The sequence below is a fragment of the Miscanthus floridulus genome, chromosome 5, assembly GCF_019320115.1.
Source record: "Miscanthus floridulus cultivar M001 chromosome 5, ASM1932011v1, whole genome shotgun sequence".
NCBI lineage: Eukaryota > Viridiplantae > Streptophyta > Magnoliopsida > Poales > Poaceae > Miscanthus > Miscanthus floridulus.
The window spans coordinates 91,795,884-91,821,456 of record NC_089584.1 but is presented as its reverse complement, the minus strand read 5'-3'; the positions used below and the strand labels follow the sequence as shown (position 1 = coordinate 91,821,456).

Sequence of the window (25,573 nt, the reverse complement as noted above, 5' to 3'; positions counted from 1 at the left end):
TGACCGATATGCAAACAAGTTTGCCCCTCTTGATAGTACGGCCATCTATCCTAAACCCGGTCATAAACTTCTCTACACACCTATGACCGGTGAAATGAAATGCCCTAGGTTATACCTTTGCCTTGCGCATTCCATTCCATTCCATCTCCTCCAATGTTGATGCAACACATGCACCAACATGATCAACAATGATATGATCCACTTCATATCATCACATGATCATATTGGTTCATCGATCTTGACTCTACTTGCTCTTCACCGTTGCCATCGTCCATCGGCGCCAAGTCTTGCTCAAGCTTTACCGCCACGCGGTCCATCACTCCAAAGCCTTCGACTTGCCCTTCACGCTTGCAACCGGTCCATCAAGCCAAGTCATGTCTTGATCTTCTCCACCTTGATCACATGACTCAATGTCATGTCTCATGTGCATTTAAGCTCCTTCATCATCACATGTGTGAGCTTTGCAACATCTCCAACCCATTTTCACCTTCATGGCATATGTTGCTCACACATATGTACCTGTGGACTAATCACCTGTGTATCTCACATAAACACAATTAGTCCACCTAGGTTGTCACTCAATTACCAAAACCAACAAGGACCTTTCAACTCTCCAGGGTCCTAGAAAGGCACAAAGCGGGGGCTCCATGTGTGCACAAGCGTGTCGACACTAAACTTATGAGGTATCCTCCTCTCGATATTACAGTTGCGATGCCTAGCTACTGCCACCAAATGAGAACATAGAAAGTGGTACTGCCTTGGTTTACCACAAGTGTACTCAAAATCTTGGAGGCCAACCACATATATCCTCGACTCTCGGACCTCACCATTGGACGTTGTACCGCCCCTATGCTCGACCTAATAAGTCCCTGTGGCGTGGTCAAAGCATGTAACCTCATGTGTGCCAGCCCTTTCTCTTGCCTTCTCTAGGTGTGCCTTTGGTTTCGGAGCCCATATCTCTCCATCACTCCACAACTGCAATGCATGAGCATGTCTATCGTTGAACCAGGCAACAAGCTTATAGAAGGTGAATTGAACGATTGCATTCACGGGCATACCACGTATCCCCAATAGCAACTTATTGAATGACTCTGCCATGTTGCTGCACTGAAACTCATACCTACATCCACCGTCGTCGTGAGCACTCATCTATTTCTCCAAATCCCTCATCAAACATGTGATCCATTGTCTGCCTTCTGCATTTGATGCGGTTCTGACCTGCTCTAATTTTTCCTAAAAGTACTTGTCCTCAAGCTATTGAGCAGCCTCCTGGAACAAATCAAAGTTACCCTTCACACCATCCTTCTGGAGTAGATTCTCAGCAAGGTGCCGAGTACACCAACGATGGTGCAAAGGTGCATAACCCTCTATCTGCTCTCGCACGGCATTAAGTATGCCCAGGTGCCTATCAAATATGATGTCAACCTCCCTACCAGGCCCAACCATGTGTATCCGGACTAGCCTCAAGAACCATCCCCAACTGTCATTGTTCTCCTTCTCAACCAAAGCAAATGCCAAAAAAACAAACTTGTTGTTCGCGTCATAGGATATGGCTATAAGAAGTGTGCCCTGGTATTTGCCAATCAAGAACATACCATCAATGGAGAAGATGGGACGACAGTGCCTAAAGGCCTCGACACACTGAGGGAAGCACCAGAAGGCACGGAAGAATATCTGCCTCCCATCCTTCCATGCATTAGGTTTTGAGATGTACTCATAATGCATGCCTGGATTCACCGCTTTGATTGCATTGAAAAGAACTGACAGCTGCTCATACCCATTCTCCTAGTCCCCATATATCATCTTCCACGCTCGTTGCTTAGCCCTCCATGCTTTACTGTAAGTTATCACATATCCTCCATACAATGCCTCAACGGTCCTGATAATTGTCCTCACCTTCATATTGGGTTCTCCCTGCAAAACTCCCATCAACCGCTTGGCAATGAGGGTAGATGTCAACTGCCGATGCCTCAGTGTCAGCTCATGGTCAGCACAATTGTGTGGCCCGACAACTTTTGTAATCTTCCATTTTCTGGTAACCTGTTGCTTCCTTGCACAAACCCTCCATGGGTAGCGTTCCTTGTCACACACAACTGTGTAACGGTGCTCCGCATATGAATGCAATACCCTGTAAGGCCTCTTTCGTATCACTACAAAAGCCTGCACCACCTCTTCAAAGCAGGGAGGTCATTGAACACCCTCCCATTCTCAATTACCATGTTAGGACCGGCCTCAGGAGCTTCTAGGAGCTCATCATCACGTCCTTCTGCAAATGCCTGATCGGAATGAGCAAGATCGCTGAACTCGTGAACTCTAGGATCACGACGGCCAGGAAAGATACGCCTCATCATCTCAACATCACTCTCCGTCAGCTCTCCAACAGGGCAATCATCATCAGAATCAAGAGCCCTAGCCATCTCATATGGCTCCGAATCATGCATAATTTCAACAATATTGGAGCCACGAAATCCATCTCTAAAGTGCACTTACGCAGCAACTGGGGCACATCCACATTCTCAGGAATGTCTCCTGCAACATCAGTAGAGAAATGAGGAAAGAATGAAAGAAATAGATGTAAGGAACGGGGTAAGCTCCCAAAAACCATGCGGTTAAGACACTTACTCGGATGATTCTGTGTCAAAGGGATCTCATAAGGAGTATCTGCCATGGAAACATGAGTCTGACAACCATCTCCAACTACCGTATTGGGGGCAGATTGAGCATCGGGGACCATAGGTGCAATCTTCACATGCAAATAAGGTTCCAGAACAGGAGGGTCGATGTGTGCCTGATGATCCATTGTTGGGGTAAACCCATGAGGAATGGGATCAACCAACACTCGACATACAACCACGTCCAAACATTGCAGCTGGCTCTTCATAGCCGATCTCACATAGTTCTTCCACTGATCCGCACAACCAATTGAGATCATTCGCCTGAACACGTTGGGAGGAGAACCTAGGTGTAGTACACCATCAACTGCAATACCATCATCTCCAAGGCAATGCAGCTCCTCCCGAGCCCTTGCAACCATCTCACTAAATGAAGGCCTATCATTGAATAGCACAGGCACGCTTTGCATGTCAACAACCTCAACATATCCATAACGATCGCTTTCAACGGTGCCTCTATGATACATGGTAACTAGGTTGTCCATCTAGTTCAAACACGTAACGAAACACATGTCATTTAGTCTAAATTAGACGATAGATAGTACATAACAAGTACTTTCTAACTACAAACTAAGTAAATAAAATAATAACTACGTATATATATACAGTGTACTCACTAAATAGCTAGATCATATGTAGTTAACTACATATGTAACTATATATCTAAGTAGCTATCTAACTATATCTACGTACCTATGTATCTATATTTCTATCTATCGACATATATATCTCACTAGATCACTAACTAAATCAACTAACTGAGTCATCACATTAACTAGTAAATAACAAATGCCAACTAAGTAGGTACATTGCATATTCATAATTTTTACCTTTCCAACGACTGATCCGCGGACGTCGACGGAGTCACAGCGGACGAAGGGCGTGGGTCAGGCCAACGATCTGGGCCGGCGGTGGCACGGCCGGCCGCTGCAGGTGGCGGGGTCGGTGGTGGCGCGGCCGATGACAGCGGTGGCGCGCGGCGGGCGCGGGATGCCCGGGGCTCCGCGCGGTGAGTCCAGCAACACGGGCGCGGGAGGCACGGCGGCCGCGGCCGAGGGCGGTGGTGGAGGGCGGCAAGGCAGGCCGCGACCGAGGCCGGCGGTGGAGGCTAAGGCGAGGACGGCGGTGTAGGGCGGAGGAGGGCCGTTGGCAACGGCGCGGCGCGGGGGGGGGGGCGCGGCCACGGGGAGCGGGCCGTCCGCTGGGGCGCGGCCGCGGGGCTCGGGGCGCGCGAGCGGGCGCGGTGGCGTGACGTGGCGCGGAGCGGCGCAGGTGCGGGCGCGGGCGAGGGCGGTGGCGGCGGCGGTGGAGCTCGGCTATGGTAGGGCGAGAGAGGGAGAGGAAGAGAGGCGTGGGGCCCATAGGTATTAAAGGCTCGGCGTCAGTCACTCTGGCGCCGAGCTCGGCGCCAAGATCTACGGCGCCGAGCTCGGCGCCAGAGTGACTGGCGCCGAGCTCACTGCCATGTCATCTGCCATGCCCAGGAGCTCGGCGCCAGAAACGCTGGCGCTGAGACGTGTTAGCTCGGCGCCAGCACCAATGGCGCCGAGCTAAGGATCCATTTTCTGAATTCTTTCCGCCAGAGGTCTATTTGTGAGAAACTTTCAAAAAAAAGCTAAAATATAAAAAATTCAGGCGACAGAGCGTGTGAAAGGAGACTTCGGGACTCCGTATTTTTGTTGAGAGACAAGGTCCTTGATCTGGTCTTAGGGATAAGGCAGAGAAGGAAACGAAACAAGATAAACAGGATACAGAGAGGAAAATAAAGAGAGAAAAATAAGGATTTCTTCCGCTCTTTTCATTTGTTTTTTTTTTTTTTGCTGTGTTCAATATGTCCTGGTGCTTTCTCCATTGTTTTCCCGTTTGGTTTTCTGTTTCCGAAAATTTTCTCTTGTTTTTTCTATCCTGTTTTTTTGTTTCTTCTTTTTTCTTTTTTGGTTTTGCTTGGTTTTTTGTCCAATTTTTCCACACACTTCCTCAAATGCCTGTGGTCATTTTTTCATAAACGTCAAAAATAAACAATAAATAAAGTCATTATTAATTTTTCCTAAAAAAGATTTTCACCAATAAGTTGTTGACGTGGTTTTGATTAAAGAAAATTGTTTTCATTAAAATCTAAATCATTGAATAGTCCATCGACTAAATCTTGATCTGTTTGTAGTTTACCCTTTAGATTTTGTTGTCTAATTCAATCTAAATAAATGCATCTCTAGAATGATCGATGGGTGCACAAACCAATCCTTGACACGTCGGTAACTAACTCCTTACCGACTATAATTACATATTTTTATGGGTCCTCATGAAAGTCACGGAGCTTGATATTTAATTATAGCAACACTAGATAGTATGGAAAATTAAAATTATGATATATTTACCTCTATTTTTTTTGTGTGTGTTTTTGAACAAGATTAAAAAAAACTCCCAAGGTTGTATTTTAATTTGAAACATGTTTAATAGGACATTGTCATATTAATGCCAAAATTCAGTTATATTGTGGGTATCATAGTCATCATAAAATAAATTATATATTTCAAGTTTTATAGTTTCAATCTGTACATTTAGTTTTATAATTAATCTATATTTAATACTTTATGTATGTGTCTAAATATCCGATGAGATAATGGCTAAAGTTTAGAAGGTGAAATCAAACGCAGCGGAAGTCACCTTCAACTCCTAGGCACGTGCACCGGTAATCTCATGCATGGACCTTTCCTCTTTTTTTCACAAACGCATGCATGTATCTTACTAGTACCATTCGATCTGTTTGGATGTTGGGTCCATCCAATCAAACCATGGTCCAGTTTAGTTCCCAAAAAATTTTGCCAAATTTTTCACATTCCCCGTCACATCGAATCTTTGGACGCATGCATGAAGCATTAAATATAAATAAAAAATAAAACTAATTACACAGTTTAGACGAAATCCACGAGACGAATCTTTTAAGCCTAATTAGACTATGATGGGACACTAATTGCCAAATAACAACGAAAACGCTACAGTTGCATTTCCCAAAAATTTTCGGTAACCAAACAAGGCCCATGAGCTAACTGATCTCTTGCTGTCTCGCGACGCAAGGACTAACTAAATGACAACATTTTGACTATTTAATTAGTGGCCGTCTTAAATAGACCCATGTTACTCACACAGGGCAGAGTTACAGCCGACACTCGGCCCCGGGCCCCGGCCACCGCGAGCGGGGTTGTACAATGCTGCGCGGCGGGAGAAGGCGTCCACGGTGCACGTCTGAGACCTTAGCCCGGTCCCAACCCAGTATGAGGGGTGGATTCCATATAATTAAATGAACCTACCACATAGCAGTACCAACCTAGAAATTACTTGGTAGTTTTCACCCTAGCCACGTCATTAGGAAACTATCCGGAGAAACCGCCCTACGTGATAGGTTCGTTTAATTCTTTGGAAAACCACCTCTGGTACTGGGTTGGGACTGCCCTTAGTAGCTAGATTTCTAGAACGTTGTGATTGAGGTACAAGAACATGAAACATGGGACATCATTTTCATAAATTGAAGGAGTACCTATGTATTTGCGTTGTTCGTTGGGGGAACACATATCTACGCCGTATTCGTTTAGCTTACCAGGCGTACTTTTTTAGCCAACGAACAGTATTTTTTTCTCACAATAAATCAGCCAACAGTACTTTCAGCCATGACTTATCAGCCAAACGAACAGGGCACTAGTATATAAGAGCATCTCCAAGAGTACCCAATATTTTATTTCCAAAAATATGGAGTTTTATAACTCCTAAAAAATATTGAAAGGAATAAAGAAGGCATCTCCGAGAGTTTCTAATAATCCACTCCTAAACTATAGAAGATAATTTTACATCAGAAATTATATACTATTTCTAAATTATCCTAACAACTTTTATATATTCTTTCTCTCTGGTACATTTCCTTTCCTACTCTTTATTCTTTTCACGTCCTTCCACTTTTAGATTGGCCGACAAACACATACGGGGAGAGAAGATACGCACGACTCGGAAGTGTGTAATTTTACGCGGAACAGGGTGACTTTTTCCAAGTTCTAAAAGATTAGGAGGATGAATTAGGAGTTGTTGGAGAGGGGTTTTTTCTCATTTTGCTAAAAACAAGGATTAGGAAGGGATTTAGGAAACTCTTGAAGATGCTCTAATCAAAACGAGAAATATGTTCTATTTTAGTAATGCATCTTGAGGTAAGTAGTATGAACTTGTTTCATTGTAGAGCGTTATATTTTCATCTAGTCATAGAATCTAAATGTGTGATGAGAAAGAGAAGCATCCTAGCTAGATTTCTGGTTTGGTTTCTCCACTTCGTACTTTTGATCTAGGTTGTGTTTCCACTATATTTGAAATAGTGTTTCACAATATATTCTTGTTCCTTGTTTGGAAAATGAAATTTCCAAAACATGGAACGAGGTCATGTTCCATGTTATAGGTTACTAAGGTCCGGACCGTCTCCTCGCCACTGGCCTCCCACTGCCCTCTCCGTGTTGCCACTGGCCTTCGCCCCAAGCCCTCGGCCCGCTCGTCAGCGCAACTGTCGCAAGAGAGCTCCTACACATGCTAGTAAGCAAAAGCACAAAGCCAACTAAGCTCACTAGCAATGCTCAATAACAAGGCAACCAATGCCAAATTAGAGAGCGCAATTACTTAGCTACACAAACTAAGTAATGTGACTAACAAGGTTACATAAACCAAATTAGCCACGCAAGGGAGCTACTTCTATGCTACACAAGCATGAAGGTAACTAGCAAGCTACACAAGCTAACTAATTACAAAAGCAACAACACAAGCTTAATGTATATGAAAGTAAACGCAAGCTTGTGTAACGGAGATGCAAACCAACGGGAAGAACAAGGTTGACACGATGATTTTTCTCCCGAGGTTCACGTGTTTGCCAACACGCTAGTCCCCGTTGTGTCGACCGCTCACTTGGTGGTTTGGCGGCTAATTGGCATCACCCGCCAAGCCCACACGTCGGGCGCCGCAAGAACCTACCCCTTGAGTGAGGGTAGCTCAATGACACGCTTTACTAATGTTGCTCTTCGCGACTCCCGCGGGGCGAGCACAAGTGCCCCTCACAAGCACTTCTCCGGAGCGCCGCACAAGCTTCTTGCGCGCTTCGACGGAGACCACCACCAAGCCATCTAGGAGGTGGCAACCTCCAAGAGTAACAAGCACCACTAGCTCGCAACTCGATCACCTAGTGCCACTCGATGCAACCTCACGATGCAATCGCACTAGAATCACTCACTCACACAATCGAATGATCACTATCAAGTATATGTGTGATGGAGGGCTCCCAAGCACTCACAAGCATGGACACTAAGTCCCTTGAGGTGCTCAGCACCGGCCATGGCCGAGGGCCACTTCTATTTATAGCCCCATGGGCAAATAGAGCCGTTACCCCTTCACTGGGCAAAACTCGGGCCGACCGGACGCTCCGGTCCGATCGACCGGATGCTGGACCTCAGCGTCCGGTCACGCAATACTCGCCACGTGTCCCCTGCGTTCAACGGTCATCTTCCGATCCCAACGGTCATCTGCCGACCGGACGCAGCACTTCAACTGACCGGACGCTGGACCCTCAGCGTCCGGTCGTTTCCAGTAAGCTCCCGAGCATGACCGGACGCGTCCGGTCGAACGCGATCGGACGCAGCCAACGTCCGGTCACTCTCCAGCATCTGTGTCACCGTACGTCAGCGCGACCGGACGCAGCCTGCCAGCGTCCGGTGCATTCCGATCCAGCGTCCGGTCAGTTGACCGACGCCAGCATCTTCTCCATTCTCTTCACCCTTGCTCAAGTGTGCTAACCACAAGAATTTGCATCCGGCGCAATAGAAAATAGGCATCCCATTTTCCCGAAAGCGCCGAATCCTGAGAGGGACCCAAACCCATCTCACCCTTGCAAACACCACCTCCTTTGTAAATGTGCCAACACCACCAAGTGTACACCACCATGTGTATGTGTGTTAGCATTTTCACAATCATTTCCCAAAGGATGTTAGCCACTCAACTTGCCACGCCACTCGATCCTAGCGACAATGCAAAGTTAGATCACTCGAGTGGCACTAGATGACCGATATGCAAACAAGTTTGCCCCTCTTGATAGTACGGCCATCTATCCTAAACCCGGTCATAAACTTCTCTACACACCTATGACCGGTGAAATGAAATGCCCTAGGTTATACCTTTGCCTTGCGCATTCCATTCCATTCCATCTCCTCCAATGTTGATGCAACACATGCACCAACATGATCAACAATGATATGATCCACTTCATATCATCACATGATCATATTGGTTCATCGATCTTGACTCTACTTGCTCTTCACCGTTGCCATCGTCCATCGGCGCCAAGTCTTGCTCAAGCTTTACCGCCACGCGGTCCATCACTCCAAAGCCTTCGACTTGCCCTTCACGCTTGCAACCGGTCCATCAAGCCAAGTCATGTCTTGATCTTCTCCACCTTGATCACATGACTCAATGTCATGTCTCATGTGCATTTAAGCTCCTTCATCATCACATGTGTGAGCTTTGCAACATCTCCAACCCATTTTCACCTTCATGGCATATGTTGCTCACACATATGTACCTGTGGACTAATCACCTGTGTATCTCACATAAACACAATTAGTCCACCTAGGTTGTCACTCAATTACCAAAACCAACAAGGACCTTTCAACTCTCCAGGGTCCTAGAAAGGCACAAAGCGGGGGCTCCATGTGTGCACAAGCGTGTCGACACTAAACTTATGAGGTATCCTCCTCTCGATATTACAGTTGCGATGCCTAGCTACTGCCACCAAATGAGAACATAGAAAGTGGTACTGCCTTGGTTTACCACAAGTGTACTCAAAATCTTGGAGGCCAACCACATATATCCTCGACTCTCGGACCTCACCATTGGACGTTGTACCGCCCCTATGCTCGACCTAATAAGTCCCTGTGGCGTGGTCAAAGCATGTAACCTCATGTGTGCCAGCCCTTTCTCTTGCCTTCTCTAGGTGTGCCTTTGGTTTCGGAGCCCATATCTCTCCATCACTCCACAACTGCAATGCATGAGCATGTCTATCGTTGAACCAGGCAACAAGCTTATAGAAGGTGAATTGAACGATTGCATTCACGGGCATACCACGTATCCCCAATAGCAACTTATTGAATGACTCTGCCATGTTGCTGCACTGAAACTCATACCTACATCCACCGTCGTCGTGAGCACTCATCTATTTCTCCAAATCCCTCATCAAACATGTGATCCATTGTCTGCCTTCTGCATTTGATGCGGTTCTGACCTGCTCTAATTTTTCCTAAAAGTACTTGTCCTCAAGCTATTGAGCAGCCTCCTGGAACAAATCAAAGTTACCCTTCACACCATCCTTCTGGAGTAGATTCTCAGCAAGGTGCCGAGTACACCAACGATGGTGCAAAGGTGCATAACCCTCTATCTGCTCTCGCACGGCATTAAGTATGCCCAGGTGCCTATCAAATATGATGTCAACCTCCCTACCAGGCCCAACCATGTGTATCCGGACTAGCCTCAAGAACCATCCCCAACTGTCATTGTTCTCCTTCTCAACCAAAGCAAATGCCAAAAAAACAAACTTGTTGTTCGCGTCATAGGATATGGCTATAAGAAGTGTGCCCTGGTATTTGCCAATCAAGAACATACCATCAATGGAGAAGATGGGACGACAGTGCCTAAAGGCCTCGACACACTGAGGGAAGCACCAGAAGGCACGGAAGAATATCTGCCTCCCATCCTTCCATGCATTAGGTTTTGAGATGTACTCATAATGCATGCCTGGATTCACCGCTTTGATTGCATTGAAAAGAACTGACAGCTGCTCATACCCATTCTCCTAGTCCCCATATATCATCTTCCACGCTCGTTGCTTAGCCCTCCATGCTTTACTGTAAGTTATCACATATCCTCCATACAATGCCTCAACGGTCCTGATAATTGTCCTCACCTTCATATTGGGTTCTCCCTGCAAAACTCCCATCAACCGCTTGGCAATGAGGGTAGATGTCAACTGCCGATGCCTCAGTGTCAGCTCATGGTCAGCACAATTGTGTGGCCCGACAACTTTTGTAATCTTCCATTTTCTGGTAACCTGTTGCTTCCTTGCACAAACCCTCCATGGGTAGCGTTCCTTGTCACACACAACTGTGTAACGGTGCTCCGCATATGAATGCAATACCCTGTAAGGCCTCTTTCGTATCACTACAAAAGCCTGCACCACCTCTTCAAAGCAGGGAGGTCATTGAACACCCTCCCATTCTCAATTACCATGTTAGGACCGGCCTCAGGAGCTTCTAGGAGCTCATCATCACGTCCTTCTGCAAATGCCTGATCGGAATGAGCAAGATCGCTGAACTCGTGAACTCTAGGATCACGACGGCCAGGAAAGATACGCCTCATCATCTCAACATCACTCTCCGTCAGCTCTCCAACAGGGCAATCATCATCAGAATCAAGAGCCCTAGCCATCTCATATGGCTCCGAATCATGCATAATTTCAACAATATTGGAGCCACGAAATCCATCTCTAAAGTGCACTTACGCAGCAACTGGGGCACATCCACATTCTCAGGAATGTCTCCTGCAACATCAGTAGAGAAATGAGGAAAGAATGAAAGAAATAGATGTAAGGAACGGGGTAAGCTCCCAAAAACCATGCGGTTAAGACACTTACTCGGATGATTCTGTGTCAAAGGGATCTCATAAGGAGTATCTGCCATGGAAACATGAGTCTGACAACCATCTCCAACTACCGTATTGGGGGCAGATTGAGCATCGGGGACCATAGGTGCAATCTTCACATGCAAATAAGGTTCCAGAACAGGAGGGTCGATGTGTGCCTGATGATCCATTGTTGGGGTAAACCCATGAGGAATGGGATCAACCAACACTCGACATACAACCACGTCCAAACATTGCAGCTGGCTCTTCATAGCCGATCTCACATAGTTCTTCCACTGATCCGCACAACCAATTGAGATCATTCGCCTGAACACGTTGGGAGGAGAACCTAGGTGTAGTACACCATCAACTGCAATACCATCATCTCCAAGGCAATGCAGCTCCTCCCGAGCCCTTGCAACCATCTCACTAAATGAAGGCCTATCATTGAATAGCACAGGCACGCTTTGCATGTCAACAACCTCAACATATCCATAACGATCGCTTTCAACGGTGCCTCTATGATACATGGTAACTAGGTTGTCCATCTAGTTCAAACACGTAACGAAACACATGTCATTTAGTCTAAATTAGACGATAGATAGTACATAACAAGTACTTTCTAACTACAAACTAAGTAAATAAAATAATAACTACGTATATATATACAGTGTACTCACTAAATAGCTAGATCATATGTAGTTAACTACATATGTAACTATATATCTAAGTAGCTATCTAACTATATCTACGTACCTATGTATCTATATTTCTATCTATCGACATATATATCTCACTAGATCACTAACTAAATCAACTAACTGAGTCATCACATTAACTAGTAAATAACAAATGCCAACTAAGTAGGTACATTGCATATTCATAATTTTTACCTTTCCAACGACTGATCCGCGGACGTCGACGGAGTCACAGCGGACGAAGGGCGTGGGTCAGGCCAACGATCTGGGCCGGCGGTGGCACGGCCGGCCGCTGCAGGTGGCGGGGTCGGTGGTGGCGCGGCCGATGACAGCGGTGGCGCGCGGCGGGCGCGGGATGCCCGGGGCTCCGCGCGGTGAGTCCAGCAACACGGGCGCGGGAGGCACGGCGGCCGCGGCCGAGGGCGGTGGTGGAGGGCGGCAAGGCAGGCCGCGACCGAGGCCGGCGGTGGAGGCTAAGGCGAGGACGGCGGTGTAGGGCGGAGGAGGGCCGTTGGCAACGGCGCGGCGCGGGGGGGGGGGCGCGGCCACGGGGAGCGGGCCGTCCGCTGGGGCGCGGCCGCGGGGCTCGGGGCGCGCGAGCGGGCGCGGTGGCGTGACGTGGCGCGGAGCGGCGCAGGTGCGGGCGCGGGCGAGGGCGGTGGCGGCGGCGGTGGAGCTCGGCTATGGTAGGGCGAGAGAGGGAGAGGAAGAGAGGCGTGGGGCCCATAGGTATTAAAGGCTCGGCGTCAGTCACTCTGGCGCCGAGCTCGGCGCCAAGATCTACGGCGCCGAGCTCGGCGCCAGAGTGACTGGCGCCGAGCTCACTGCCATGTCATCTGCCATGCCCAGGAGCTCGGCGCCAGAAACGCTGGCGCTGAGACGTGTTAGCTCGGCGCCAGCACCAATGGCGCCGAGCTAAGGATCCATTTTCTGAATTCTTTCCGCCAGAGGTCTATTTGTGAGAAACTTTCAAAAAAAAGCTAAAATATAAAAAATTCAGGCGACAGAGCGTGTGAAAGGAGACTTCGGGACTCCGTATTTTTGTTGAGAGACAAGGTCCTTGATCTGGTCTTAGGGATAAGGCAGAGAAGGAAACGAAACAAGATAAACAGGATACAGAGAGGAAAATAAAGAGAGAAAAATAAGGATTTCTTCCGCTCTTTTCATTTGTTTTTTTTTTTTTTGCTGTGTTCAATATGTCCTGGTGCTTTCTCCATTGTTTTCCCGTTTGGTTTTCTGTTTCCGAAAATTTTCTCTTGTTTTTTCTATCCTGTTTTTTTGTTTCTTCTTTTTTCTTTTTTGGTTTTGCTTGGTTTTTTGTCCAATTTTTCCACACACTTCCTCAAATGCCTGTGGTCATTTTTTCATAAACGTCAAAAATAAACAATAAATAAAGTCATTATTAATTTTTCCTAAAAAAGATTTTCACCAATAAGTTGTTGACGTGGTTTTGATTAAAGAAAATTGTTTTCATTAAAATCTAAATCATTGAATAGTCCATCGACTAAATCTTGATCTGTTTGTAGTTTACCCTTTAGATTTTGTTGTCTAATTCAATCTAAATAAATGCATCTCTAGAATGATCGATGGGTGCACAAACCAATCCTTGACACGTCGGTAACTAACTCCTTACCGACTATAATTACATATTTTTATGGGTCCTCATGAAAGTCACGGAGCTTGATATTTAATTATAGCAACACTAGATAGTATGGAAAATTAAAATTATGATATATTTACCTCTATTTTTTTTGTGTGTGTTTTTGAACAAGATTAAAAAAAACTCCCAAGGTTGTATTTTAATTTGAAACATGTTTAATAGGACATTGTCATATTAATGCCAAAATTCAGTTATATTGTGGGTATCATAGTCATCATAAAATAAATTATATATTTCAAGTTTTATAGTTTCAATCTGTACATTTAGTTTTATAATTAATCTATATTTAATACTTTATGTATGTGTCTAAATATCCGATGAGATAATGGCTAAAGTTTAGAAGGTGAAATCAAACGCAGCGGAAGTCACCTTCAACTCCTAGGCACGTGCACCGGTAATCTCATGCATGGACCTTTCCTCTTTTTTTCACAAACGCATGCATGTATCTTACTAGTACCATTCGATCTGTTTGGATGTTGGGTCCATCCAATCAAACCATGGTCCAGTTTAGTTCCCAAAAAATTTTGCCAAATTTTTCACATTCCCCGTCACATCGAATCTTTGGACGCATGCATGAAGCATTAAATATAAATAAAAAATAAAACTAATTACACAGTTTAGACGAAATCCACGAGACGAATCTTTTAAGCCTAATTAGACTATGATGGGACACTAATTGCCAAATAACAACGAAAACGCTACAGTTGCATTTCCCAAAAATTTTCGGTAACCAAACAAGGCCCATGAGCTAACTGATCTCTTGCTGTCTCGCGACGCAAGGACTAACTAAATGACAACATTTTGACTATTTAATTAGTGGCCGTCTTAAATAGACCCATGTTACTCACACAGGGCAGAGTTACAGCCGACACTCGGCCCCGGGCCCCGGCCACCGCGAGCGGGGTTGTACAATGCTGCGCGGCGGGAGAAGGCGTCCACGGTGCACGTCTGAGACCTTAGCCCGGTCCCAACCCAGTATGAGGGGTGGATTCCATATAATTAAATGAACCTACCACATAGCAGTACCAACCTAGAAATTACTTGGTAGTTTTCACCCTAGCCACGTCATTAGGAAACTATCCGGAGAAACCGCCCTACGTGATAGGTTCGTTTAATTCTTTGGAAAACCACCTCTGGTACTGGGTTGGGACTGCCCTTAGTAGCTAGATTTCTAGAACGTTGTGATTGAGGTACAAGAACATGAAACATGGGACATCATTTTCATAAATTGAAGGAGTACCTATGTATTTGCGTTGTTCGTTGGGGGAACACATATCTACGCCGTATTCGTTTAGCTTACCAGGCGTACTTTTTTAGCCAACGAACAGTATTTTTTTCTCACAATAAATCAGCCAACAGTACTTTCAGCCATGACTTATCAGCCAAACGAACAGGGCACTAGTATATAAGAGCATCTCCAAGAGTACCCAATATTTTATTTCCAAAAATATGGAGTTTTATAACTCCTAAAAAATATTGAAAGGAATAAAGAAGGCATCTCCGAGAGTTTCTAATAATCCACTCCTAAACTATAGAAGATAATTTTACATCAGAAATTATATACTATTTCTAAATTATCCTAACAACTTTTATATATTCTTTCTCTCTGGTACATTTCCTTTCCTACTCTTTATTCTTTTCACGTCCTTCCACTTTTAGATTGGCCGACAAACACATACGGGGAGAGAAGATACGCACGACTCGGAAGTGTGTAATTTTACGCGGAACAGGGTGACTTTTTCCAAGTTCTAAAAGATTAGGAGGATGAATTAGGAGTTGTTGGAGAGGGGTTTTTTCTCATTTTGCTAAAAACAAGGATTAGGAAGGGATTTAGGAAACTCTTGAAGATGCTCTAATCAAAACGAGAAATATGTTCTATTTTAGTAATGCATCTTGAGGTAAGTAGTATGAACTTGTTTCATTGTAGAGCGTTATATTTTCATCTAGTCATAGAATCTAAATGTGTGATGAGAAAGAGAAGCATCCTAGCTAGATTTCTGGTTTGGTTTCTCCACTTCGTACTTTTGATCTAGGTTGTGTTTCCACTATATTTGAAATAGTGTTTCACAATATATTCTTGTTCCTTGTTTGGAAAATGAAATTTCCAAAACATGGAACGAGGTCATGTTCCATGTTATAGGTTACTAAGGTCCGGACCGTCTCCTCGCCACTGGCCTCCCACTGCCCTCTCCGTGTTGCCACTGGCCTTCGCCCCAAGCCCTCGGCCCGCTCGTCAGCGCAACTGTCGAGGATGGAGACCAGAACGGGAGGAGAGGCGGGTACGACGCAACAGGACAAGGATGGCGACAAGAATGAGATGATGGATATGAGGCGTGTATAGGATGGAAGGTAAGACCCATCTAAAATTGCATGCTTGTTTGGAACAATGGGTTTGACTAAAGTCGGACCGAGGGAGTATCTTATTAGCACAGTTAGGGGTGCAAACGGTTAGATACCAACGAATACGATTACATATAGCTACAATATATTTCTGGATTTAGATTTGAATACGAATAGTGTAAGATGTGTTGGAAGATAAAAATAGATTTCAACATCATATCTATGCAACTTGAGTACTCAGATACAGATACAATATCAGATATTAAATATCTGAACTTGGATATAGGTAGATCTAAACTTCTATAAATAGATTCTGACTCGAATAGGATTAGAGAATATCATTACCATTTGCATCCCTACAAGTTTTTAACCTTCGGCCTGTTCGCTGGTTAGTTTCTGGGCTGGTTTGGGCTGGCTGGTGCTGATTTATTGTGAGAGGAAAACACTGTTGGCTGGCTGGTTTGGGCTGGCTGAAACCAACAAGCGAACAGGCTGCTTGCTCTCTCAACGCAAGAACTAACTAAATGGCAACAGTTTGACCGCTTAATTGGCCGTCTTAAATGGGCCCATGTTACTCACACGCAGAGCCGACACTGACCTAGCTAGCTCGCAATCTACACGGAAATGTTACGTCAATCTCGGGCAACCTAAGACCGCAGTGTTGCCCCGTGTCCATCTGTCGCCCGGAGAGTGCGAAAAAGTCCATAGGCGGCAACTGGAGCCGTGACCAGACTGCCATGTTTTGGGGGCTCGAATTCAGGTGCTTTGCCTGTCGGAAATCGCGTCACGTTCGCCTGGGCCTTTAGTTTAGATTGCAAAGTTTTTTCGCTCTTTCTCCATCACATTAAATCTTTAGACACATGCATGGAGTATTAAATGTAGATAAAAAAATAACTAATTATACAGTTTGATTGTAAATTACGAGACAAATCTTTTGAGCCTAGTTAGGCCATGATTGGACAATAATTGTCAAATGCAAACGAAAGTGCTACAGTGCCAAATACTGACAAGGCCTTGTCTGCCGATCAATTCCATAATAAATTAATTTAGCCGTAAGAAACACTGGATGCAGTTCACGTCGCTAGCTAGCTAGCTATTGCCTAGCTTCAACGGTCGAGACGATCGAAGAGACCCGCTGCAACGCTATCTGTGTGCGCTGCGTACAACACAAAACAAAAGGCATTGCCTCACCGATCTAGTCCCATCAGAAAAGCAGCGAAGACGTACGAGAGCTAGCTGCCCTTTTCCACGGTCGAGTCGCAATGCAAGGGCTAGCTAGCTAGCTCCCGCGCTTCCTTTTGTTAGTTGCGTTGCTGAGATGCTGGCTACTACCGGCGACGAGTCCTGTCCATGGACTAGCCAAAGCCAAGGATCGACCGGCCGATGGAGCAGTCGAGCACCGCATCCGATTCCACCGAGAGATTGCGTTGCATTGGCTACTCTGGCTAGCTTAATTTGCATCAGAATCTAGCAACAGCCAGCACCCCATCGCCTTCGACCACCGATCCATCGACCCCACACCGCACGCACGCGTGCTAGGTAGCTCAACTCCAACCAGACCTACACGGCGGCACGCGCGCAAGTTGGCGACAATCTGCTTGGCGTTTGGCCGACCTGAGCCGGCCGTCGTGCCGACAGCGGCCAAGGTTCAGTCAGTGTCCGGCTGTCCGCTCCCCGCTGCCTGCCGCCGTACCAAAGCGGCCGCGCTCGCTCCGGTGCCTTTCTAGCTCGTACGTGCCGCGCGCCTCTCGGACCGCTCCGGCGCTCCCGGCCGGCGCCGATCAATGCGATGCGAAAAGGGAGACGTGAGCTGTCGAGCGGCCAGGGGCGGGCGCTTTTGCGACCACTTCATCCGCCGCGCGCGTGGTGGCCAGGGGACGCCCCCCGACCCGGTCCGACTCCCTCCGATCGTACGTACGCGCGCGGGCATCTCGGAACAGCGGCGCCGGCCCGCATCCTGCCGGTGAAATTCGGAAGCCATCCATCCCCCGTGACCGCGTCGCCACTCGCCACCAGCTGTGGGGCATCGGGATCGGTCTGATTTGCTTGTTCCTGTATGGCCAGTGGCGAGAAGTGGAAAATCGTGTCTGCTTTATTTGCCTGCGCGCCCGCGCTCGCGAGGATTCGATGCCTCACGTACTTACGTGCGCGTGTGCGTTAGGCTACAACTTTGGAAAATAAGCAAAAGACGACGCGCATCTCGATCGGCGATCATCGGCTTTAGCATGCCAAGCATAGAGTTTTGACCTTGCGGGCGGGGGATGGATTGATCGCTTTCTTTGAACGCATTGTATTTTCAGTCTCAAAGCATTTAGTAACTTGTTCTTCTGACCGACTTTACTCTCTGTCTTCTCGTGTAAACGGAATGTGTGGATCGTCACCGCTAAAAAACGCATATATATCACATGATATATTGAGTTATTGACACTATCACTACTACAGGTTCATGTTGATAAGTATTTCAGCAGAGTATTTCATTGTTGGTTACTGCCACCAATTGACACTGCTGGTTCGTGGCTACGATAGTGAGATCTTTTGGTTCACACAAAAAAAAAATCATAACTTTTCAATATAAAGTTAAATAAAAACAAACTTTATAGCAAAATTATAGAGTTCAACGAAATCCAAAACATTGTAGCTGATAGTTTTTTTTTCATTTCCAAATGGTTAAGATGTCTAAATATTAAATATAAGTTCTCGGACCTATTAAAACAATCTTAGATGGAGAAAAAAAATTACATCATATTAAAGTTGCAGCACTCATTAAGATCTACAATTTTGTAGTTTATTTTTTCATTTGGGATCATTTAGAGTGTCAACTATGCAATACAAAAATCATAAATGTGAAGTGCCTTAAAATAATAACATTAGTTGTATAGTCACAAGTTACTATATATGGGTCTGATTGGTTACCTATATTAGCTTGTATCTAGACTTGTGCAGTGCAATTTGCTCGTGTTTGGTAGCCTACATAGCCTCTTATCCAGGCTCGCACAGTGCTCAAAGCAGGTTAATGTTGCATTAGCTAGTAAGCTACATTTGATCGTATTAGACAATGCAATTTTGCAAGAGCCGATGCGCACACAAAATGGAATATTATTATCTCCCATACCTCTATAGAAACAAGAGACCTCAACAAAATGTAAACAACCAAACGTAATTTTATCAAATGTGGTTGGCGTATACAGAACAATCAAACACCAAGACACTACATACGTTACGCTAACTTATGTTACGCTGCATAAGGTCTAATACAGGCTAAGTCAAATGCAAGCAACCAATCTGACCCTGTGTAGTTGAGATGATAAGAAGCCTATGCGTGAGACTTGAGTCACATTGATTTTAACCCTAACAAGCACACATTTGTTAAAGTCAGAAATCCAATGAGGGTTCAGCCTAACCCCCCCCCCCCCCCCCCCAACCACCACCCAAAAAAATGTGGCTTTTGGAAAATAATGCTATACTCACCAAAGAGAACATGATTAAACGAAATTGCAAATGATGTCCCACATGTTACTTCTGTTCTAGCGACGAATTCATTGATCACCTTTTCTTTCAGTGTATGGAATCCATTGATCACCTTTTCTCTTGGCAGGCCCACTCTGAGCTGGATGAACACGCTGGGCTTCCCAGTCCGGTTGCCTCTCGTTACTGCAGCAGACTTGTCATCGTGCCTGTAGCGGGTTCGATGGCTGTTCACCCGTACTCGTGACAAACAGCAACAGAAAGATGACCAGTAGATTTTGCAGCCTGAATCCAAGATGACCAGTAATTCGCTGGAGTATCCTATCTGTATCTTTCTCCACGCTGAATCCAATATACGTACTCCAGCGAATTACCGTCACGTGATGCATTCAAGGTTCTTTTGGAGTCCTAGATGCAGCCTGAGCCTGGTGAAAATGATGTGTGCGTGCAAGGGGATGCCGCGAACGTACCTCCACATAAAGTTGCACATGCGCGATGAGTAAAGATACATTGATCGTGCCAAGATACATTAATCGTGCCCACCATGGTGCTGTATTTTGCAACAATGCAAGCTGAAAATGGATGGCCTAATAATCAGTATATATATTGAAACAATGCAGCATGCGAACGAGTTAGCTATGGATATATTCAACTCCCAAATATGTTTTTGGCAAAAAGGGGAAAAACTACACACTAGCAATTTTTCGTCTGAACTCCCTAAACATCCACGCTTGGTAAACCTCAACGCGACTCCTTACATATCCACGTCATTCCGCGCTCACTACCCACCTGTTTCTCCATAGTAGTTTTTCTCTGTGGCGTATGATTTCTTTTTTGTTTTGATTATTTAGGCCCTGTTTGGCACGACTACACTTTGAAGTCGTTCTTTTTAGCTTCAGCTCCATGAATAACTCCACCGGTGAAGCTGGAGTTGTTTTCTCTGTGGCATGCGATTTCTCTCTGGTTTTGATTGTTTAGGAACTCATTATTGGTAACTGTTGAATATATCAAAATTGGTCCCTACTCATTTTGGTAACATTGGAATAATCAATGTTCTGGCGAGTATTTTTTTTAAGAGCTCTTCAAGATGCTCTAGCCTTAGTAGGGTTTAGGAGTAATGAAAAGAGACGGAGGGAAGGAGGGTGCGTCACAGCTCCTTAGCATTGAGGAGGCGAGGGTGCGGGTGGCGGGGAGCTCCATTTTACCCACAAGCATCCAACGATGCATCACACTTTTTTAAAAAAGAAATACACAGTACAACGCAAATGTTCATTTATATGCTTATATGACGAACCAATGATACAATATATCAAAATGATATTGGCCTTACGTGGAGTAGAAGCCCAAACGGAATACCTCTTCTGGGGCCTGGTCGAAACGGGTGATGCATGACAGCTCCATCGCAAAGGCCCAAAAAGGTGGGCCAGCAAGCATGGAAACAACAATAGGCTGCATCGACAGCCATATAGAAACAGAAACGGCCCATCATCAGATATCTAGATCGAAAGGCGAAGGCCATACATGAGTGACGACGATAGGAAGCTACTGCAAACTTTTTAGCCATGGATGGAACACGGATACGCCGGGCGAAGTGACTCCAAAGTCCAAACCCTACAGCTAGCTACTCGGGGCCACGTACGCTGGTTTTCTCCATCCATCATCAAATTTACACAACACAAACCAAACTTTCCTCCCTACTAGAGCAGCAGTGTATAGAGGCTAAAACGCCGCGGACGGGCGGCGCGGGTGGAAGGGGTTGGCCGCGGCTGCCGGGCGGGGAGTACGCGCGGCGGGCGCGCCCGTTGCCGCGGTGATGCGCTCGCAGCGCGGGCACATGGTGAGCGCGGATGCCGGGAGCGGCTGCCGGGTGTGCGGGGAGAGCACGGTGGGCGGGGCCACCCGCATCGCGCGCAGCTCCTCCACCTCCCGCTGCAGCCGCCGGTTCTCCTCGGTCAGCGAGCCGAAGCACCGCTTCAGGTACTCGCACTCCAGCTCCGTCTGCTTCAGCTTCGTCCTGCAGCACGTCGGACATCAGTTTAGGCTCTACTTAGCTTGTTACGCGAATCGTGAAATTAGCAACGGAAAAAAGTTAGTAACAAAATGAGTACGCAATCGAGACCACCAAAACTATTGAAGTTCATTCACTATGACAGATCTAATCATGAGTCCATGACAAGATTGTGCTGATATGCATGACAGACGTCTCTAAGGAGACTAAAAGTTTCTTCTGACAGATCAATGGAGGTTAAAATAGCGTCAAATCAAGTACTATAAGCGACTTAATTTGACTTTAGGCCCCCATTCCGAGATAATTATCACCCCTGACGATTGACAAAAGAGTGGAGGCCAATGACTTTGCAGGGATAAGGTGGATTGCAGGATTAGCATTTCAATCACTTGTTCCTCACGAGGCTTGATGAACCATCCATCACAGCTAGGGTCAGAAAGCTACAGGTAGCTAATACTCCTAGCACGTGCCGATTAGTCCACGTGCCCGTACTTTTGGGGCAATCAGCTCAAAGCTTTAGCTCTACTAGAGACAGTCTCATTGCACGAGCATCATGGAGTAATCTATTCCATCAAGCTCAATGGAGTACACAAGGGTGCAGCTCATCTCTGCCTACTTTATTTGGCTAGAGAATCTAGCTAACTGTTGCTGTCCCACATCTTGGATGCAGTCCAAGTTTCAAGATGGATACCTAATGATCCTTGTCACCTTAACTGAGGGAAGAACCCATGATTTTGTTGGAAAGAAACCAAGGAAGTGGGTTCGTTGTAATGTTATACTCCTACTAGTAGGTAGTATAAAATCTGGGTTGCATCGACACGTAGTAGCAGTAACATTGTATATTAGATACGGATAGATACTAATGATATTAGACACGAGTAGATCCTAATGTGAACTTTGTATAGAACACAGTAGATTTTCCATGCATGTAGCATAGCAAGAAAGGTTGTAATCCTCAGCGACTAAAATAGCTGACTCACCTCATAGCTAGGGTGGGTATTGGGTAATTGTCCCTAGATACTAAAAAAAAATCCACTCTCTTTTCTATATGGGAAATTTGATACAGGTTTGGCTTTAAAATAAATGGAAACATATCTGTATGACTACGAGATGTCAGCTTGGATAAATGATCCATGCATGTTCTAATATATAGCGCACTAGTAACTACAAGTAGCCTCTCGTGACCACTGACCGGCCGGCGGCCGCCATATACGTAGGCCTTAGGCTTTGCTACCAGTACTAGCAACAGCTAATCTGATAAAAGGTCCTGTTTGAATTCATGGGTTAGAGCTAGTTTGGGCTAGTTGGAGCTCAACTAGCCCTAAAATAGCCAAACAGGAGGGCTAGAGTGGGTTATTTGCAACTAACCCACCCTAAAAAACTATCACCCAAAGAGGTGATTATTTGGGCTAGTTGGGGCTATTTGAGGTGGGGTCCACTGTTTTCTCTCTACGTTCACCCGCACCAATGATTTGAAAAGCACATTTATTATTATTTTAACCCTTGTATCCAAACATCTCTTAGGCTAGAGTTAGTTCAGAGCTAGTCCTGAGCTAGAAACTAACTCTAACCTCTAGCTGTGCTAGAGTATCCAAACAGGGCCAAAGAAACAGTACCAAACAGTTAATGATGACTGGTATGAACTACTACTAATAACCGAGCAACGGGACGTGCGTACAATAGTTTACCAAAGGTAAAACATACTAGCTAGGCAGCCGTTTACAATGGATGGTAAATTATTTGAGATGTATATTTTAGATCGATGTACGTATACATATGCAAAAGGAAGAGCATAGACTGTACTACGTACCTAGCCCTGCGGTTCTGGAACCAGACCTCCACTTGCCTGGGCCGCAGCGCGAGCTTGCCAGCCAAGGCCTCCTTTTGCTTCTGCAGGGAAAAAAGTCAGCATTTTCCAACGCCATTAAATCTCTTTCCATTGCACAGCTAGCTCAGGCATCAGCACTACTACTCCATGTTGCAAATGTCAGGAAGGAAGTTTTATATTAACTGCTTTTATTATTACTAGTACTTGGCATATCACATTGTCCTCGGACAGTGTTTATTTCTCACGACAAACCAGTATGAGCAGTTTTTTTCCAGCATGAACAGTGATTTTTCAGTCCAGCCCAACAAACGTATACTACTACAGCTACATGTACGGGTACTGTACAAAAGTAGCCGTATTAGATGTACTATTGCACTTCATCACACCATCAGGGATAGCGATCCTCCTAGTAGTACCTAAACTCTCATGCGTGCCACACCAGCCAGTACGTACTGGACGGAGTGATGGTACTGCGTATCTTGATTTTCCATATGTACATCATCAGACCTCGAAGAACAATACACGCCACACACTACCGTTAAATGATGGACGGTCATCAGGATCCGATTCTCGGAATCCACTTCAACGCCCTGCAGTGGCCGGAATCCACATCCACGTTGATCTGAAGAACAACAACCCAAACCCAAATACGAACGACGAATAATCAATCAGTTGCCGCATGCAATGCGCAGGTGCATACATACGTGCAGCGGTACTACTACGTGCGTACGCGTACGTCGTGCCAATCGTTTTGGCCGTAGACACGACGGTCTTGATGCATAGTATCATTCAAGGGGCAGGACAGGAGGGACTCCAACTCCAACGCAGGATGCCATGGCTAGCAGTGATGTGATAGTAGTAGTGCTGACGACTGACCGGTGTGAGGGTGTGGTTGAGGCGGAAGCTCTCCTCCAGGAGGCGGGACTGCTCCTTGGAGAGGCGGAGCTTCTTGGAGCGGCGCGGCCCGCCCGCGCCGCCGCGCTCGTCCTCCACCTCCTCCACGCTTCCCATTGGGAACTCCTCCTCCTCGCCGCCGCTCGCCGGCTGGTTCATGTCCAGGTCCCTCATGTTGTTCCCGTTCCCGTTGTTGTTGCATCCAAACCCCTCTGCCAAACAACAATGATTCCAAGGAAAGAGAGTTAGCTTTCAGAATAACAAAGATTCTAGGAGAAGATTGTACGTATGCTGTTCTTGGGTTCTGAGCAGAGCTGCACTCCTCTTAGAACTAGACAATATGGAGTGCTTTCAGAATAACAAAGTACTTAAACACAATACATATACGGTATATGTAAACAAAAAACAAAGGCTTAAATTAGTAGACCCAGGCAAGTTTCGCACGCTTAGAACTATGCATGACGAGTATCCATATGTTTATTTTGAAGAGATGGCAAAGGTGGGAAGAACCTTAGCAGCGATGAACTCATTTTCTTGCATAGGAGTATTTGTATGACTGAAATAATATGAGCTCTGCTAGCAGGTGGTCTCCTCTCCTGAGCTTACCTGAGCCAGAGGAGGAGCTGAGGCCGGGGACAGCCATGGTGAGCTCCAGGCCTGAAGGAGAAGTGGACCCCATCGCCAGCCAATGCAGACACAGGAACAAGAAAAGGGAGATGAGGGGGAGAGGAGGGGGGGCAAGCAAAGACAAACACAGGTTGGAAAGGAGTAGAAGCATGGGGAGGCGTTATATAAGCGCCGGGTAGCGAAAGGATGGATGCTTTGGAACTTTTAACAGTGGCAGTGCCCATAAGTAAAAATAATGCTGGAAGCACTGTAGTGTGGCACTGCCAGCAGGTGTACTGTACTTTGTCTGCCGGGAAATTATTAGGGTCACACTGTTGGAGACATGATGGGGTTTTCTTGTTCTTTGACTGAGATTACAGCACATTGGGAACGGTTTTGATTCTTGATTGCATTCATGATTTAGCTTTAGTAGTAACGATTAGTATGCAAAAAAAATGATCTGGATAGAGGATGCACAACAGTTAGACAACAACCATCTATTAGTTTTTGCCACATCACATAAACATCAAAACGACAATAATATAAACAACTTATATAGATAACAAATACTTCTACATTATAGTTGAAGTGTTATCTATAAAACATTGTAAGTTGTGCTAGCCGACACATTGTATCTTGTCTCTCTACATTTTCAAATATTACAGATTTACAGGCTAAGAGTGCTTATACTACATTTTTATTTTATTGACACCACAT

General features: G+C 45.7%; 1 protein-coding gene across 1 annotated transcript; it reads right to left on the bottom strand.

Annotated features, from left to right (window-relative positions):
* Positions 1-21,101: 21,101 nt before the first annotated feature.
* On the bottom strand, positions 21,102-24,966 carry LOC136452609 (homeobox-leucine zipper protein HOX3-like). Its single transcript, XM_066453215.1, has 4 exons — positions 24,857-24,966; positions 24,233-24,462; positions 23,339-23,418; positions 21,102-21,534 (listed from the first exon to the last, which is right to left on the bottom strand). Exons 1-4 carry the CDS (start codon positions 24,927-24,929, stop codon positions 21,240-21,242), a joined length of 678 nt encoding a protein of 225 aa, XP_066309312.1. The 5' UTR covers positions 24,930-24,966; the 3' UTR covers positions 21,102-21,239.
* Between the last annotated feature and the right edge of the window lie 607 nt (positions 24,967-25,573).